The following is a 14305-nucleotide window of genomic DNA, read 5'->3' as shown; positions in this document are numbered from 1 at the left end:
ACACACAAACGCATACACAGGCACTCACTCCTAGCCACTCCCCTGTAACTTCTGATGGATACCTTCTGATTTGCTTTTGCTCCTCTGGGTAAAAGGCAAAGTTGTTGTGCCCAAGCAAGTCTTCCAGACATTCCCCGGACGAGCACAGTGACAGAGGGGAAAAAATCATCTAGAATAAAATGTTGGTGGAAAAGTTTTTATTTCTGGCAACATATAAAATACAGCTGCTGTCAATTTTAGAGCCTCTAATAAACACAGCCCTAGCACAGTGCTTCTCTAGCTTTTCTCCTTTGTAAAACACCTCTGTGGATTCTGCCATATCCACGTACCGCTGTGACTATTACCTTACTTTCTCTATTAACTTCTTTCTTCCCTTTTTCTGTTTTTTCAAAAGGAAATTATATCCTTAAAAGGAAAACCAGAAACTCTGGTGTGTTGATTATATATTTTTAAAACACCTATTTAAAAATACATAAAATAACATCATATCGCATACCTCCAGCAGTACACATACACATGTTTTGGAAACATTATCCTGGCAAATACTCTTAACTGTCAGTGTTGCAGATGGTCTAAATGCAAAAGACAGGCTGGGTGCATGTGATATTGAAGTCACATTCACCCATGCCTTTGTGTACTGCTGCCCACCACTGGCAGGCACTGTTTCATCCCAAGGGGGAATGGACGCAGAATAGACTTCCTAAGCACCTAGATCCTTCTTCCTATTTCCTTCTTTTTCCTCTGGTCTAGCAGTCAAACTTGTTCAAACTTCTCTCACTTTTGTTTTAAAATGTCCTTGTACATATAAATAATCCCAATTGTTTATATTTTTGGTAGACTTTCAATGCAATGAAATCACTTAGAATGAGAGGAGTGGAGTCTTAAAAAATTTGGAAAAGGGTTGACACCCCTCAGGCCAGGAAACAGGGGAGACTGGTATTTTATAGACTCGTACAGCAGGTAGCTTGGGAGTGGGAAGCAGGAGGAGCCAGGAATAATTGATACAAGCCAAGGGAAAAAGTCAAGCAATCCCAGGTCTAAGGTAGAGAAGGATGAGGTGCCTGCAGGAAAGACCTGGGACCAGTGCTTCTGGAATTGGGCAACAATTAAAAGCCCCATCTAGTTGTTATTAAAATCACTATATTTTACCACAACATAAAGGACACCTCTGGTGGTTATTTCCCTGAACTTCTGGGAAACATCTAGTTTTATTTCATGAACAAGTCAAATATCCTCTCTGAGCCCTACTTTCTTCATCTGTAGATTCCCTGGGTTCCTGTATGCCCAAAGATTCTGTAATCTTCACTTTCCTTCCCCTTCCCAGCAATAAAGATCTCTCTAAGAACATGCTTCCTTTACATATTTGTTGATTCCAATTACCATCAGAAAAAAAAGTACTTTGAGCAGCCTGTACTGCAGGGGTAATACACCTTGAGATGGTTATAACTGGGGGAAAGATGGGAAGAAAACAGTGTATGTTGCATCAATGGAAAAATCAATGAAGGATTTTCAGGAGGGCACGGGCATGATCAGATCTACATTTGAGGATGGAGGCACCGCTGGCAGCAAGTTGGATGGAGGGAAGGGTGATGAATTTTGGAACTGGAAGGAGGGACAATCAGATCAGGCAAGAAGCAACTGCAATAATCTAGAAATAAAAGTCCTGCATTTGGTTGTATTGGGAGGAATGCAGAGAACAGAAGACGCCAAAGTCACAAAGGGAAGAGAAACTTGGAAACCAAATATATAAGGGAGTAACAGGAAGGAGCAGGTGAAGATGACTCCTCCAATTTCCAGCCTGTTTGGGTGGCAACCATAACTGAAAAAGAATAATGCGGAGTGAAGGTGGGACAGGAGAGGTACAGGATCCAAAGGTCAAGAAGGAAGGAAGAGGAATAATGATGTTCATACACGGGGAACAACAGAAAATATTCTACCAAAATAAACTTTTTATAAAGCTATGGAGCTCTTTTCTAATAGATATACATTAAGAGCCTCTAAAAGATTCTATTTCATATGTATATTCTACTTTTTGACCCTCTGCTTTTCAGTTGCTATTAGGTCATCAGCTAGAAGCCTTTTTTGACAAATGCAAAATTACTTAAAATTTGTCTTTCCTTCCCCGATCCCAGAGACAGCCTGCTAATATTGATAGATATGTTGATTTAGCAATGGAAAAAGCCCGAAGTGCTGAAACTTACTCTGTTCATTTCCAAGAGGTTGCTCCAGCATTGCCAGGATGACACTGTTATCCAAGACAAAGTACCGGAAACTATGTTTGTTTATGGTTGGCAGTCTGGAGTATTTGATCAAAGTGGTCTCATTCACCAGACTACAAGGAGAGGCAGGACCACTGGGTGAAGGAAATGCGCCAAGCAACTGCATAATACTAGAGAGAATACAAAAGATAAGAGTTAAATCCCAAAGCAAGGCCACAACTTTACCCCATGCATCAATCTGTCTCTAGATTTATCTGACCACAGCCATGCTTCCTCTTTGAGGGTCAGATTTACTCCCTGTGGTGGATGTTGTGGTGTGCTGTCCGGATTCCCTCTCCAAAACTGAAAAGATCCACTGCCCCAGATACAGAGAGACATTGGCCCTAATTTTCAGCTGAGTCCTGGAGAGGCCAATGAGAACTACTTTATTCAAGACCACAGCTTCCTCCTGGGACAGCTCATGTCCAATGAACTGTTGATGCCGGAGGATAAGGGGTATAAAGACCCACAACATGAGAGACTCCTGAAGGGCCAGCCCAGCTCCAAAGCTCTTTGCTGCAAATGCATCACAGTTTCGGTCTTCCCTCTGCTCAGTGCGACTTCCTTCATTCCCCCGTAAGGGTTGCTCCTGACAGCACTTTCCAATAAACCTCTTACAGGCAAATTTCTCTCTCAAAGCCTGCTCCCCAGGGAACCTGACCAATCATACTTCCAAATCATGAAGCTCCTAAAGATATATTTTAAAAATATGCACACTCCAGGTTTAAGGACTATGCTAGCTAAAGTATTCTAGACCCAGACATGGATCTGAAGATCAGCCAAATCCCCTCAACTTTCCAGCTGAGGAAATTCAGGCTCAAAAGAGATAAGTGATCATTAAAAATCAAGCCATGCCTGCGGGGCAACCCAAGACGGGCGGGTCACGGTGGAGAGGCCTGACAGAATGTGGTCCACTGGAGAAGGGAATGGCAAGCCACTTGAGTATTCTTGCCTTGAGAACCCCATGAACAGTAGGAAAAGGCAAAATGATAGGATACCAAAAGAGGAACTCCCCAGGTCATTAGATGCCCAATATGCTACTGGAGATCAGTGGAGAAATAACTCCAGAAAGAATGAAGGGATGGAGCCAAAGCATAAACAATACCCAGTTGTGGATGTGACTGGTGATAGAAGCAAGATCCGATGCTGTGAAGAGCAATATTGGATATGAACCTAGAATGTCAGGTCCATGAATCAAGGCAAATTGGAAGTGGTCAAACAAGAGATGGCAAGGGTGAACGTCGACATTCTAGGAATCAGCGAACTAAAATGAATGGGTGAATTTAACTCAGATGACCATTACATCTACTACTGTGGGCAGGAATCCCTCAGAAGAAATGGAGTAGCTATCATGGTCAACAAAAGAGTCTGAAATGCAGTACTTGGATGCAATCTCACATGCTAGTTAAGTAATACTCAAAATTCTCCAAGCCAGGGTTCAGCAATACGTGAACCATAAACTTCCTGATGTTCAAGCTGGTTTTAGAAAAGGCAGAGGAACCAGAGATCAACTTGACAACATCCGCTGGATCATGGAACAAGCAAGATAGTTCCAGAAAAACATCCTATTTCTGCTTTATTGACTATGCCAAAGCCTTTGACTGTGTGGATCACAATAAACTGTGGAAAATTCTGAAAGAGATGGGAATACCAGACCACCTGACCTGCCTCTTGAGAAACCTGTATGCAGGTCAGGAAGCAACAGTTAGAACTGGACATGGAACAACAGACTGGTTCCAAATAGGAAAAGGAGTATGTCAAGGCTGTATACTGTCACCCTGCTTATTTAACTTATATGCAGAGTACATCATGAGAAATGCTGGACTGGAAGAAATACAAGCTGGAATCAAGATTGCTGGGAGAAATATCAATAACCTCAGATATGCAGATGACACCACCCTTATGGCAGAAAGTGAAGAGGAGCTAAAAAGCCTCTTGATGAAAGTGAAAGAGGAGAGTGAAAAAGTTGGCTTAAAGCTCAACATTCAGAAAACGAAGATCATGGCATCTGGTCCCATCACTTCATGGGAAATAGATGGGGAAACAGGGGAAACAGTGTCAGACTTTATTTTTTTGGGCTCCAAAATCACTGCAGATGGTGACTGCAGCCATGAAATTAAAAGACACTTACTCCTTGGAAGAAAAGTTATGACCAACCTAGATAGTATATTCAAAAGCAGAGACATTACTTTGCCGACTAAGGTCCGTCTAGTCAAGGCTATGGTTTTTCTGGTGGTCATGTATGGATGTGAGAGTTGGACTGTGAAGAAGGCTGAGCGCCAAAGAATTGATGCGTTTGAACTGTGGTGTTGGAGAAGACTCTTGAGAGTCCCTTGGACTGCAAGGAGATCCAACCAGTCCATTCTGAAGGAGATCAACCCTGGGATTTCTTTGGAACGAATGATGCTGAAGCTGAAACTCCAGTACTTTGGCCACCTCATGCGAAGAGTTGACTCACTGGAAAAGACTCTGATGCTGGGAGGGATTGGGGGCAGGAGGAGAAGGGGATGACAGAGGATGAGATGGCTGGATGGCATCACGGACTCGATGGACATGAGTCTGAGTGAACTCTGGGAGATGGTATGGACAGGGAGGCCTGGCGTGCTGCGACTCATGGGCTCGCAAAGAGTCGATCACGACTGAGCGACTGAACTGAACTGAAAAGACCAGAAACCAAGACCTGCTGCCTTCTCACTGTGTGGCCATGAACAGCTATCCTCATTTTACAGACCAGGAACTTGATGCACTAGTAGTTACATCTTACAGGACTGCTGTAATTATTAAATCAGACTATATAAGAAAAAATGCTTTTTAAATTAGAATTCAACTGATCAAGCCTAAACATTCCAAAATGTTTACATCCACAGAGATTCCTGCATGTCTTCAAGGAACACTAATAACTTATACAATACCATTTACTATGTGCCAGAGTCTAGAGCTAAGCACTTGACACACAACATTTTATTTATTTATTATAACAACCCTATGAAATAGGTACCATTATTATTTCCATTTCATAATTAAGAAACTGAAACACAGAAAGAATCTTGTTAAGAAAACATAAAGATTTTATCTTGTGGTCCTAATATCATCAGACCTTTCCAAAGCAACTCATTTGGAAAATTAGTATTCCCCACCACTACTTATATCATTGCAATTCTCAGCTTGAGTAGCCTCTCCTCTTCTCTTTCATTCTAATGCTTGAACCCAAATCTCTCTGATAACAGAAGACAACACTGCTCAACAGATACTTTCCCTCCATTTTTTCTCCTTCTAGGACGAGGACTATTTAAGAATTTCAAGGACAAGGAGAATTTCATGATGAGTTCAGGCCTAAGGATTTCTAGAAAACCAGTAATGGGAAAAACATGGGTTTTCTAATATGGAACAGAGATGGTTGTCACAAGCATATGGACCATGTAAGCTTATGTTCCATGCAAGATTTTAAGACGTTATCAAATAGGATGCGGGGAAGGGAATAGGTTGCTAAGATCAAATCACACCAGCCTAACTACATTTTCTCTTCTCGATAATGACTAGACTGGAAAGGCAGAGAAGTATCTTTGAAATCAAGACATGCAGCTTACTTGGCAGTATATCATTAAAAACTTATAGATAAGATTTAAAAATCCCTGTGAACCAGAAGGGAAATCTGTTTATCACGTGCCATGTCAGTCTTTTTCTGTTCAATATTATCAGAGTTTCCGATTAGGATACACAGGGCAGGCTCATTAAATCTACAGTTGGCCTAAAGTTGAGCTGCAGAGTTAATATTACCAGAGTAAGAGCTGGGATCCAAAAGAATCTTAAAAGATTAAAAATAATAAGGTAAATCTTATATAAAGAAATTTCAAGTTTAAATGTAAAATTCTATATATTACATCCAAACACCCCAAAATAAATGTTCAGGATGAGAAAGACAAAATGTAAATGTGTTTAAAAAAAAAAAAAGCCTCTAAGGTTTGCCTTGACTAGGTTTCTCAAAAACCCAATTTTAATGAAAATATAATATTCTACAGAGTTTAAAGGTGATCACCCTTTAAAGAGGTACACAGTCAAACCAATGCCACTGAAAGGAAAATGACTAGGATAAAAAGTACTTTAAATCCCTGTCATATGAAAAATAGTTAAAGGTACTGGCAGAAATGAATGAGGAAGAACATGAGCATTGTTGGAATTCCTTCAGTGGCCCAGAAGCTAAAACTCTGTGTTCCAATGCAGGGGTGTGGGTTTTATTCCTGGTCAAAGAACTAAGACCCCACCTACCAGGGGATGCAGCCAAAATGTAAAATAAAAAACAAACAAAACACAAGCATTGTCTTCAGATAGCCCCACTCTTTGGAAAAAAAGGATTTTACAATCGAAAGTCTGAATCAGAACAAATGGGTAGAAGTTAAAGCGGGAGAGATTTCAGCTAGATGTAAACACCAAGTTTTCAACAGTTGAAAAAGGCACTTGGGGGGTTAAAGTTTCCCCAAATTAGAGGCTAAATAACTTGGTAAATAACTCTTAAAAATCACTAAGCAGAGGGGCTACTGAAATGACTTCCAAGAGTCCTAATGTATATTCTACAGCAAGGGGAAAACCACAACAAGCTGATCTACATTCTGTAACTATCTCCTGTGTGCTTACACCATGAGGGGTGTAAAAAGGGAAATGGGGCCTCTACCCAGGGTAGGGAGCTAAGACTAGCATGTATCAAATACAACCAGGTGTGATCATTGACACCATAGAATTCATGTAGTGTGGCAGGGTCAGACTGAATGAACACAGAGGTATGGAAAAGCAGAATAATCAAAGAAGGTTCCACAGAGGTAGCTAGATGTGACGTGAGCAGCTAACAGTGGAGGATGAGGCCAAGAGGAGAGGGAAGTCCTGAAACGCAGGGGAAGCAGACAGATAGGTATGAACACGTGCAGTTCACAGCCACAAGTGGCCAGCCAGCTGGGGCAGAAGGGTTGTGCTAGGAGATCACAGTTTGAGTGGGGACTCAAGGAGGGCCTTGAACACCAGACCAAAAATTTCACAGCATGTGGCAATAAACAGAAATCTGTTTTCAATCACTCACACAGAATAAGTACAGTACCTAAGATGATGAGTTCAGTAACAGAGTGCAAAATGAAAAGAGTAAGAGATTGAAAACAGGGAAATCAGACAGAAAGTGAGAAGGGCCTGGACTAGGATGCTGAGGTCTGAGGAAATGGAGGAAATACTTCCAAAATTAAATTCTACTGGACTTGGTCACTGACTTCATATAGGGAATGACAGATAAAACACAGATAAATCAGAAAGAGTCAAAATTTTGAGTTTGCATAGCTAGAAAACAGTCATGATACTGACACAAAGCTCTAATTGTGTGGGAATAGAGAAAATTGGTTTTGGATGTTTCATGATGACTCTTCAGGGCCCTCTTTAAGACATGAGGCATTTTGTAGAGCTGCCAGCAGAGATGAGCCACCTAGACAACTACTGCCTAAGTTGAGGACGACAAGCAAGACTCTGCTCATTCCGGGCTTGTATCCAATCCTCGCTGTCAATCATACTCTCAACGGAATGGAATGTCAATCATACTCTCAATGGAATGTCCCATCCACAGGCTAGGATGGAGCAAACTTATTTTTATATAATGCAGAGTCCCAGTGAGAAATATCCTTCCCCCTTTCTCCATATCTCTTTTATTCTCCAAGGTACCCATCAGATCTTAGTTTTTAATAACATTTTTAAGTCCACCCCAGACCACACATTAGCCCAGCATTAGCACAGTGACCAGGACTGAACTAAAGCAAGCATGCTTCTAAAACTTTATTGAATAACCTAAGCCCATGAGGAACAGAAATAAACCCAACTTTATTGTGCATGCCCCAAGTTCTCTTGGAAAAGGCTCATTTGCATATGAATCTTCTACAGGCTGTCTTCTTGTGTAGTCAGGGAGTTGTGTCTGATTCTGCTGTGATGCCATGGACTGTAGCCCGCCAGGCTACTCTGTTCATTGCATTCCCCAAGGCAAGAATATTGCAGTGGCTTGCCATTTTCTTCTCCAGGGGTTCTTTCTGACCCAGGGGTCAAATCCCTGCCTCCTGCATTGCAAGCAGATTCTTTACTGCTAAGCCACCAGGGAAGCCCACAAGCTGTCTTACCACTTTCACTAAGACCAAGATGAGCCAACTCAATATGACCTGACATTCCTCCTCCCTGATTTTTATGTTGTTCTGGATCCTCATCCACACTTACCCTTTCATAAGCCACTTCTTCCCAGCTGTACCAATTCTACCCAATCTTCTCCATCTGTCTCTTTCAGTCAATAAACTGCCTTTCTTCCCTCTTTCTACTCTGCTAACTAACCGGCCAAACATAAACTTTCAACTCTCTCTGCTACTTTTTCAAGATACCAACCTGTCTCCGTCCCTTCATTACCAAAATGCTTGAAATAGGAATTTTCTCTTGCTGCCATAACCACCCCTGCAATCTGACTTACAGCTCAAACTATCCATTCTCTGAGAGTCAGGTCAATGTGATTTTCCTCAGGAATCTGACTTCCCTGAATCTGAAAGTATTCACTCCCTTTTTCCAACACACCTGCATTCCATATGTACCCCTTTCTCTTGGAGCATTTATTCTCCAGCTAATATTATAGATATTTGTGTTCATATCTTATTCCTCCCTATTGGACTAGAAGCTCTCTGGGTGTGGAAACCAAATCTGATTTATTTTTACAATTCTATTACTAGTTCGTAAGAGGATGTTTATAAGTTTTGGCTGAATGAACCTATAATATGTAATATAAACAGTGTAGCACAGAATAAAAACCACTAAGCTGGAAAGCAGAAGAGGTAATGGTGTGATCAAAGTCTCTGGACTTAGCCATCAGAGTGAGGGTGTGGCTAAGGCTCTCCAAGATCCTTTCTAGCTCTAACATGATATGACTTGAATTACTGTCAGCCAGCATAGAAAAACAAGGACCCAAACATTTAGCCTCAATCCTGGTTTCTTTGGTCCAAAAGAACAAGACAGTTTCTTTTCCATTTTATTTCTGGAGAAAAAGTATCCTAAATCAGGTTACGTCACTTAATGTTGAACAACTGGGGAGGAGATGAAACAACACAGTATCACATCCAATCCCGTCTAACTCCTAGACACAATCCCTGCGACATCACTTTCATACCATGTTAGGGTGGCTTCAGCAGCATCCTTTACTCTCATAGAGGCAGGGTTTGGCTCCTTATCACCTTTGTACTTGACCTCTTGCTCACTATTCTTGGACTTGCTTCCTGAAATACCCAGTTCCACAATTTCCAGCACTTCCTTAAGGCAATCCTAGAAAAAGGAAAAGCAGATTAGTTTTTATAATACATCTATCTTATGAGAAGACAAGGAAATATATCCAAGTGTCAATATTGGTTGTGTTTTGGTGGTGAGACTCTAATGTCTCATTTTCTTTGGTAGGTACATATCAACTTCATAATAATTTAATAAAATAAACTTGCTGCCCCCCCCAATTTTTCTTTAAAGATCTAAATGAGTATTAAGAGATCTAGATAATAAGTAATGATAAATTCACTTCAATTTTATCAGTCACCATTCTTGTAAAATTACCATGGACTATAAATTGTGAAAGATAACTGAAAGAGATATAACTGTAATTCAGCTAAACCTGGACACTTTTAAAACAATTTCTGAAACCCTATCCTATACGTCATCATGCAAATGACTAAGATTTAATCAATGGTATTATTTTTATAAACTATATAAAGCTCTGTATAATAATAATAATAAGCCTGATATCTCTTCTCTTATTTATACTATGCATTCTTTTATAATTGTCTTCCCATAAGAAAAGTATTACAATGGTAAGAGAAAGCAGCCTAGATAATCTGTGTTTACTTAAGATGAAAGAAACATGTGAAATGAAATTTTTAGCTACAACCTTTACGAAGAAGGTGTTCTCTAGGTTTGCAGCCTAGTTATCAAGTTCCCTTTCTGGTCTGATGATAGGTGACCAAAGTACCTTCTGGCCATCTCAAGGCTACCATCCTTTCAAGAAAAAACAATCCTGATTGTTTGCAGATAAATTATCCAAAGCTCCAATCTTTCAAAGAATTTCTCTATGGGTTAATCTGCAATCAAATACAGTTGACCCCTGAGCAACATGGGAGTTAGAGGCATCGACCCCCAGTACAATAAAAAACTCACATATAAATTATTTTTTCTTTTTTCTGTTCCACATATAAATTAAAGTCAGCCCTCCATATATGCAATTCCTCCCTATCCACAGCTCCACATGCATAGGTTCAACCAATCACAAATCATGTAATAGTATTTACAGTTTTTTAAAAATGTGCATGTAAGTGGACCCACGCAGTTCAACCCTATGTTATTCAAGGATCAACTATATAAGCATGATGATAGTTTTTCAGTTATGCTCAATAAGATAAGTGTTCTCCTGAAATATAACAAGTTATATTCAGCTGAAAGTATGCAATATGGATTTAAATTTAGATATTCTCTTTTAAAAGATATTTTCCCAATGTACATTTTTGTTCCTATTTTCTGTTTTAATACCTAGTAAACTAACCTTTTCATCAAGCATGTCGGGGTGCTCTGTCAGCCAGACACAGAGACACTGAAAAGCGGCCACTATCATGGAGTGCAGGTCCCGGGAGTGAAGAGGAGCTGGCCGACTACACTGGTACACAATGTAGCTGCACACAGAACTGATGGCTCGCTTCCGGTCTCCAGAGTCAACCATCACCTTCACCTGAGCATATTCGTTTGGTGAACACAGTTAGCCAGGAACCACGGTACCAATTTCAAAGCCTCTACACTGAGGCCCAGCCTTTCTGAGAATATATTTCAGATGTACTATCATATACAGTCTATAAAAAGAGAGGGCAATTTTCAAACCCTAAAACAGTAAAATTTTATTTTAGCATCCCTTTTCATGCTCTAAAACCTCAACTGCTGGGGTACAACTACTCATCACTGCCAGAGACCACAAGAAGAGCTGGCAATGGAACATGTACACATTTTTTTAAGCCCCCTAACCCACCCCGTAATGATGCTCTATGGGCTACAAAGCTCTATGCAGCTGTCCAGAGGTATAATTAACATATAGTAAACTACACATATTTAACGTGTACAATTTGATAAATTTTGGACTAAGTATACACCTGTAAGCTATTACCACAATCAAGATGGTAGACATATTCATTACCCCTCAATCTCATGCACCTTTATAACACTTCCCCAGAAAAGAAAAAAAAAAAAAAACAAAAAACTTCCCCCTACTCCTTTTTGTCCCCTCCCTAGGTTACTGTTGATTTGTTTTTTGTCACTATAGGTTAACCTGCATTTTCTATAGTTTTATATAAATAAAATCATAGAGTACTGTACTATTTGGGGTGGGGGGAAAGTCTGGCTTCTTTTACTCAACATAACTGTTTTGAGATTTATCCAGTCTTGTGTATATCAATTTTTCATTCCTTTTTACTACTGAGTAGTATTCCATTATATGGATTATACCATAATTAATTTATCCAGTCAACTGTTAGACATCTGGATTTTTTCCAGCTCTTGAGTATTACAAATAAAGCTGCTATGTATAAGACTTTGTAAGAGTATATGCTCTCTTACTTCCTAGGAGTGGACTGATTAGATTATATGATAGGTGTATGTTTAGTTTTTTAGGGACCTGTGAAGTGTGAGTCAAAGTCTCTCAATTGTGTCCAACTCTTTGTGACCCCATGGACACATTTTTTAAGCCCCCATGGAATTCTCTAGGCCAGAATACTGGAGTGGGTAGCCTTTCCCTTCTCCAGGGGATTGTTTTCTAAAATGGTTACACCATTTAACAGTCCTTTCTCTCTTTTTGTACACGAATATCTGATTGTTCTAGCACCACTGGATGAAAAGACTATCCTTTCTCCTTTGAATTATCATGGAACCTCTGTCAAAAATCAAATGTCCATACACACGCAGATCTATTTCCGGACTCCCCGCTCTATCTACTGATCCAGCTGTCTAACCTATTCCAATACCAGACTGTTTTGATTACCACAGCTTTATAGCAAGTCATTAAATCAGGTAGTGTTAGCCCTTTATGATTTGTTAGGTCTAGACAGCACTCCATTTAGGGTTAATTATTCCTTACTACTGCAAGGATACTGAAGGTCACAGTCAACAGTATCTTGCTCTCAAAGACCATGTGGTCCTGCACATCACACAAATGGTTGTTCTTACCTCCTACATCAGTAACTGCTCCTCACAAAAATATGGCCATTACATCTATGCTTGAGAATCTTTGAGGTAAAGGTAAGCTCTAAGTGGTAGTGAGAACACCTCAGGTTTTCTTGTCTATTTTGCCTTTCATGACTCAGGTAAGTCACAGCCTCTGCTCACCTGTCCCCTCATCTATAAAATGAGGGCTTAAAGTTTACCATCTCAGACATCATCACTTTATGTGTGTATATCACCTTTGTGTTTACAAAGTGGTCTACATATTTCATTTCACTTCATCCTCACATCACCAGGTGTTACACACAAGATAATCCTGCCTGTTTTACAGATATGAAAATACTTATATGCTAGTGAAGATTCAGAGAAACTGGAACCCTCCTACATCACTGGTAGAAATGTAAAGTAATTCAGTTGCTGAGGACAACAGTTTGGCAGCTTCTCAAAAAGTTAAATATAGAATTACCATATGACCCAGCAATTCCCCTCCTAGTTATATAACGAGAATAACTGAAAATTGGCATTCAGATAAACACATGTACATGTATGCTCACAGGAGCACTACTACTCACAACAGTCAAAAGGTAGAAACAGCTCAAATGTGCTACAGAGGAATAGACAGACAAACTGGTACATAAATATGATGGAATATCATTTAGCCACAAATGGAATGAGATTGAGACATTTTCCTACAACATAAATGAACCTCAAGAGCGTATTAAGTGAAGAAAGCCACATACAAATGGTCACAGGTTATATGATTTAATTTCTATGAAGTATCAGAGTAAGTAAATCCACAGAGACAGGACACAGACTGGTGGTTGTCAGAGATAAGGGGAAAGGGAGATCAGGAAACAACTGCTTCATGGGCACAGGGTTTCTCTGGGGGTGGCAAATGCTTTGGAACCAGCAAGAGGGGGTGGTTGCACAACACTGTGAGAGCACTAATAGGCGCTGCACTGTTCACATCAAAAGGTTAATTTTATGTGAATTTCACTTTAATTAAAAAAAAAGAGAGAGAGAGAAATGCAAACGGACACCCAACTCTAAGGTTCCACAAAATAGATAAACAGTTGGGAAAGAAATCTGAAAGTACAGCCAACTTTCATTTAACTCTGATAATGGAAGATGGAAGAGTCACAGGTAGGCCCAAATGGTGTATTTTAGGATAAGTTTTTCTTTTGTTGCCAAATCTGTATTTATTCGTTAAAATTAGATGATTGCTGATCTTATAACGGCACAAAATGTCATGCTGAAAATTTAAGGGTATTATGAATAAATACAAAATCAACCAGTGTTCTATGTGCAAATAAAGAGCAAGTACTGAAATGTTTCCTATCATCTAACAGCAAAAGTATCATTCACACCCTTTGACCCTATTAAACAAAAAAGTAAAGATCATTTTGTAAAATCTCACTTGGAGGCTCATTTTTGCACATTTTGGGTATCAACTGTGATGAGTGTAATCAAGACTGCAATACACACATGAAGGGGGTCAGGAGATACAGAAAAAAGAGCCATACTCCAAGGCTGCTGGGCTAAAATAAAGGGACTGTCATCTCACCTTTGCCAGTCCAGAGAGGAGCTCCAGAGCTGCCAGTGATATGCTCATGTCTTGCCGCCACTGAGAATTGAGTCTTTGGGTGACAAGATGAATGCTGCGAATCAGGAGCCCAGCAGCTGAATCTGTATTAAGAGCTAGGATATAACCCCAATGCCACATCCCGCAGGGAGGGAAAACAACTAAGCATTAGTAACGAGAAGCACAGCATTCCACCAGGCACAGACCACAGCAGCCACAGTGAGCATGACGGGCA

The 14305-nt window shown here is 40.1% G+C and overlaps 1 protein-coding gene across 9 annotated transcripts in view; it reads right to left on the bottom strand.

Annotated features, from left to right (window-relative positions):
• The window catches only part of RALGAPB (Ral GTPase activating protein non-catalytic subunit beta), a 93331-nt gene that overhangs the window by 25609 nt on the left and 53417 nt on the right, over positions 1-14305 (bottom strand). For 5 of the 9 annotated variants that reach the window (XR_011248014.1, XM_069546965.1, XM_069546959.1 and 2 more), the window contains 5 exons: positions 14053-14186; positions 10831-11013; positions 9421-9572; positions 2202-2389; positions 63-169 (listed from right to left, as the gene is read on the bottom strand). Coding sequence is in view for 8 of the 9 variants with exons in the window: in XM_069546965.1 (XP_069403066.1) it covers positions 63-169; positions 2202-2389; positions 9421-9572; positions 10831-11013; positions 14053-14186 (764 nt within the window). In the remaining variant the exon portion in view is untranslated. The remainder of the gene's footprint in view (positions 1-62; positions 170-2201; positions 2390-9420; positions 9573-10830; positions 11014-14052; positions 14187-14305) is intronic. The other 4 variants (XM_069546966.1, XM_069546960.1, XM_069546968.1 and 1 more) reach the window with 1 other exon arrangement.

Source organism: Ovis canadensis, chromosome 13 (assembly GCF_042477335.2).
Source record: "Ovis canadensis isolate MfBH-ARS-UI-01 breed Bighorn chromosome 13, ARS-UI_OviCan_v2, whole genome shotgun sequence".
Lineage (NCBI taxonomy): Eukaryota > Metazoa > Chordata > Mammalia > Artiodactyla > Bovidae > Ovis > Ovis canadensis.
This window is presented reverse-complemented; position numbering and strand designations above follow the sequence as displayed.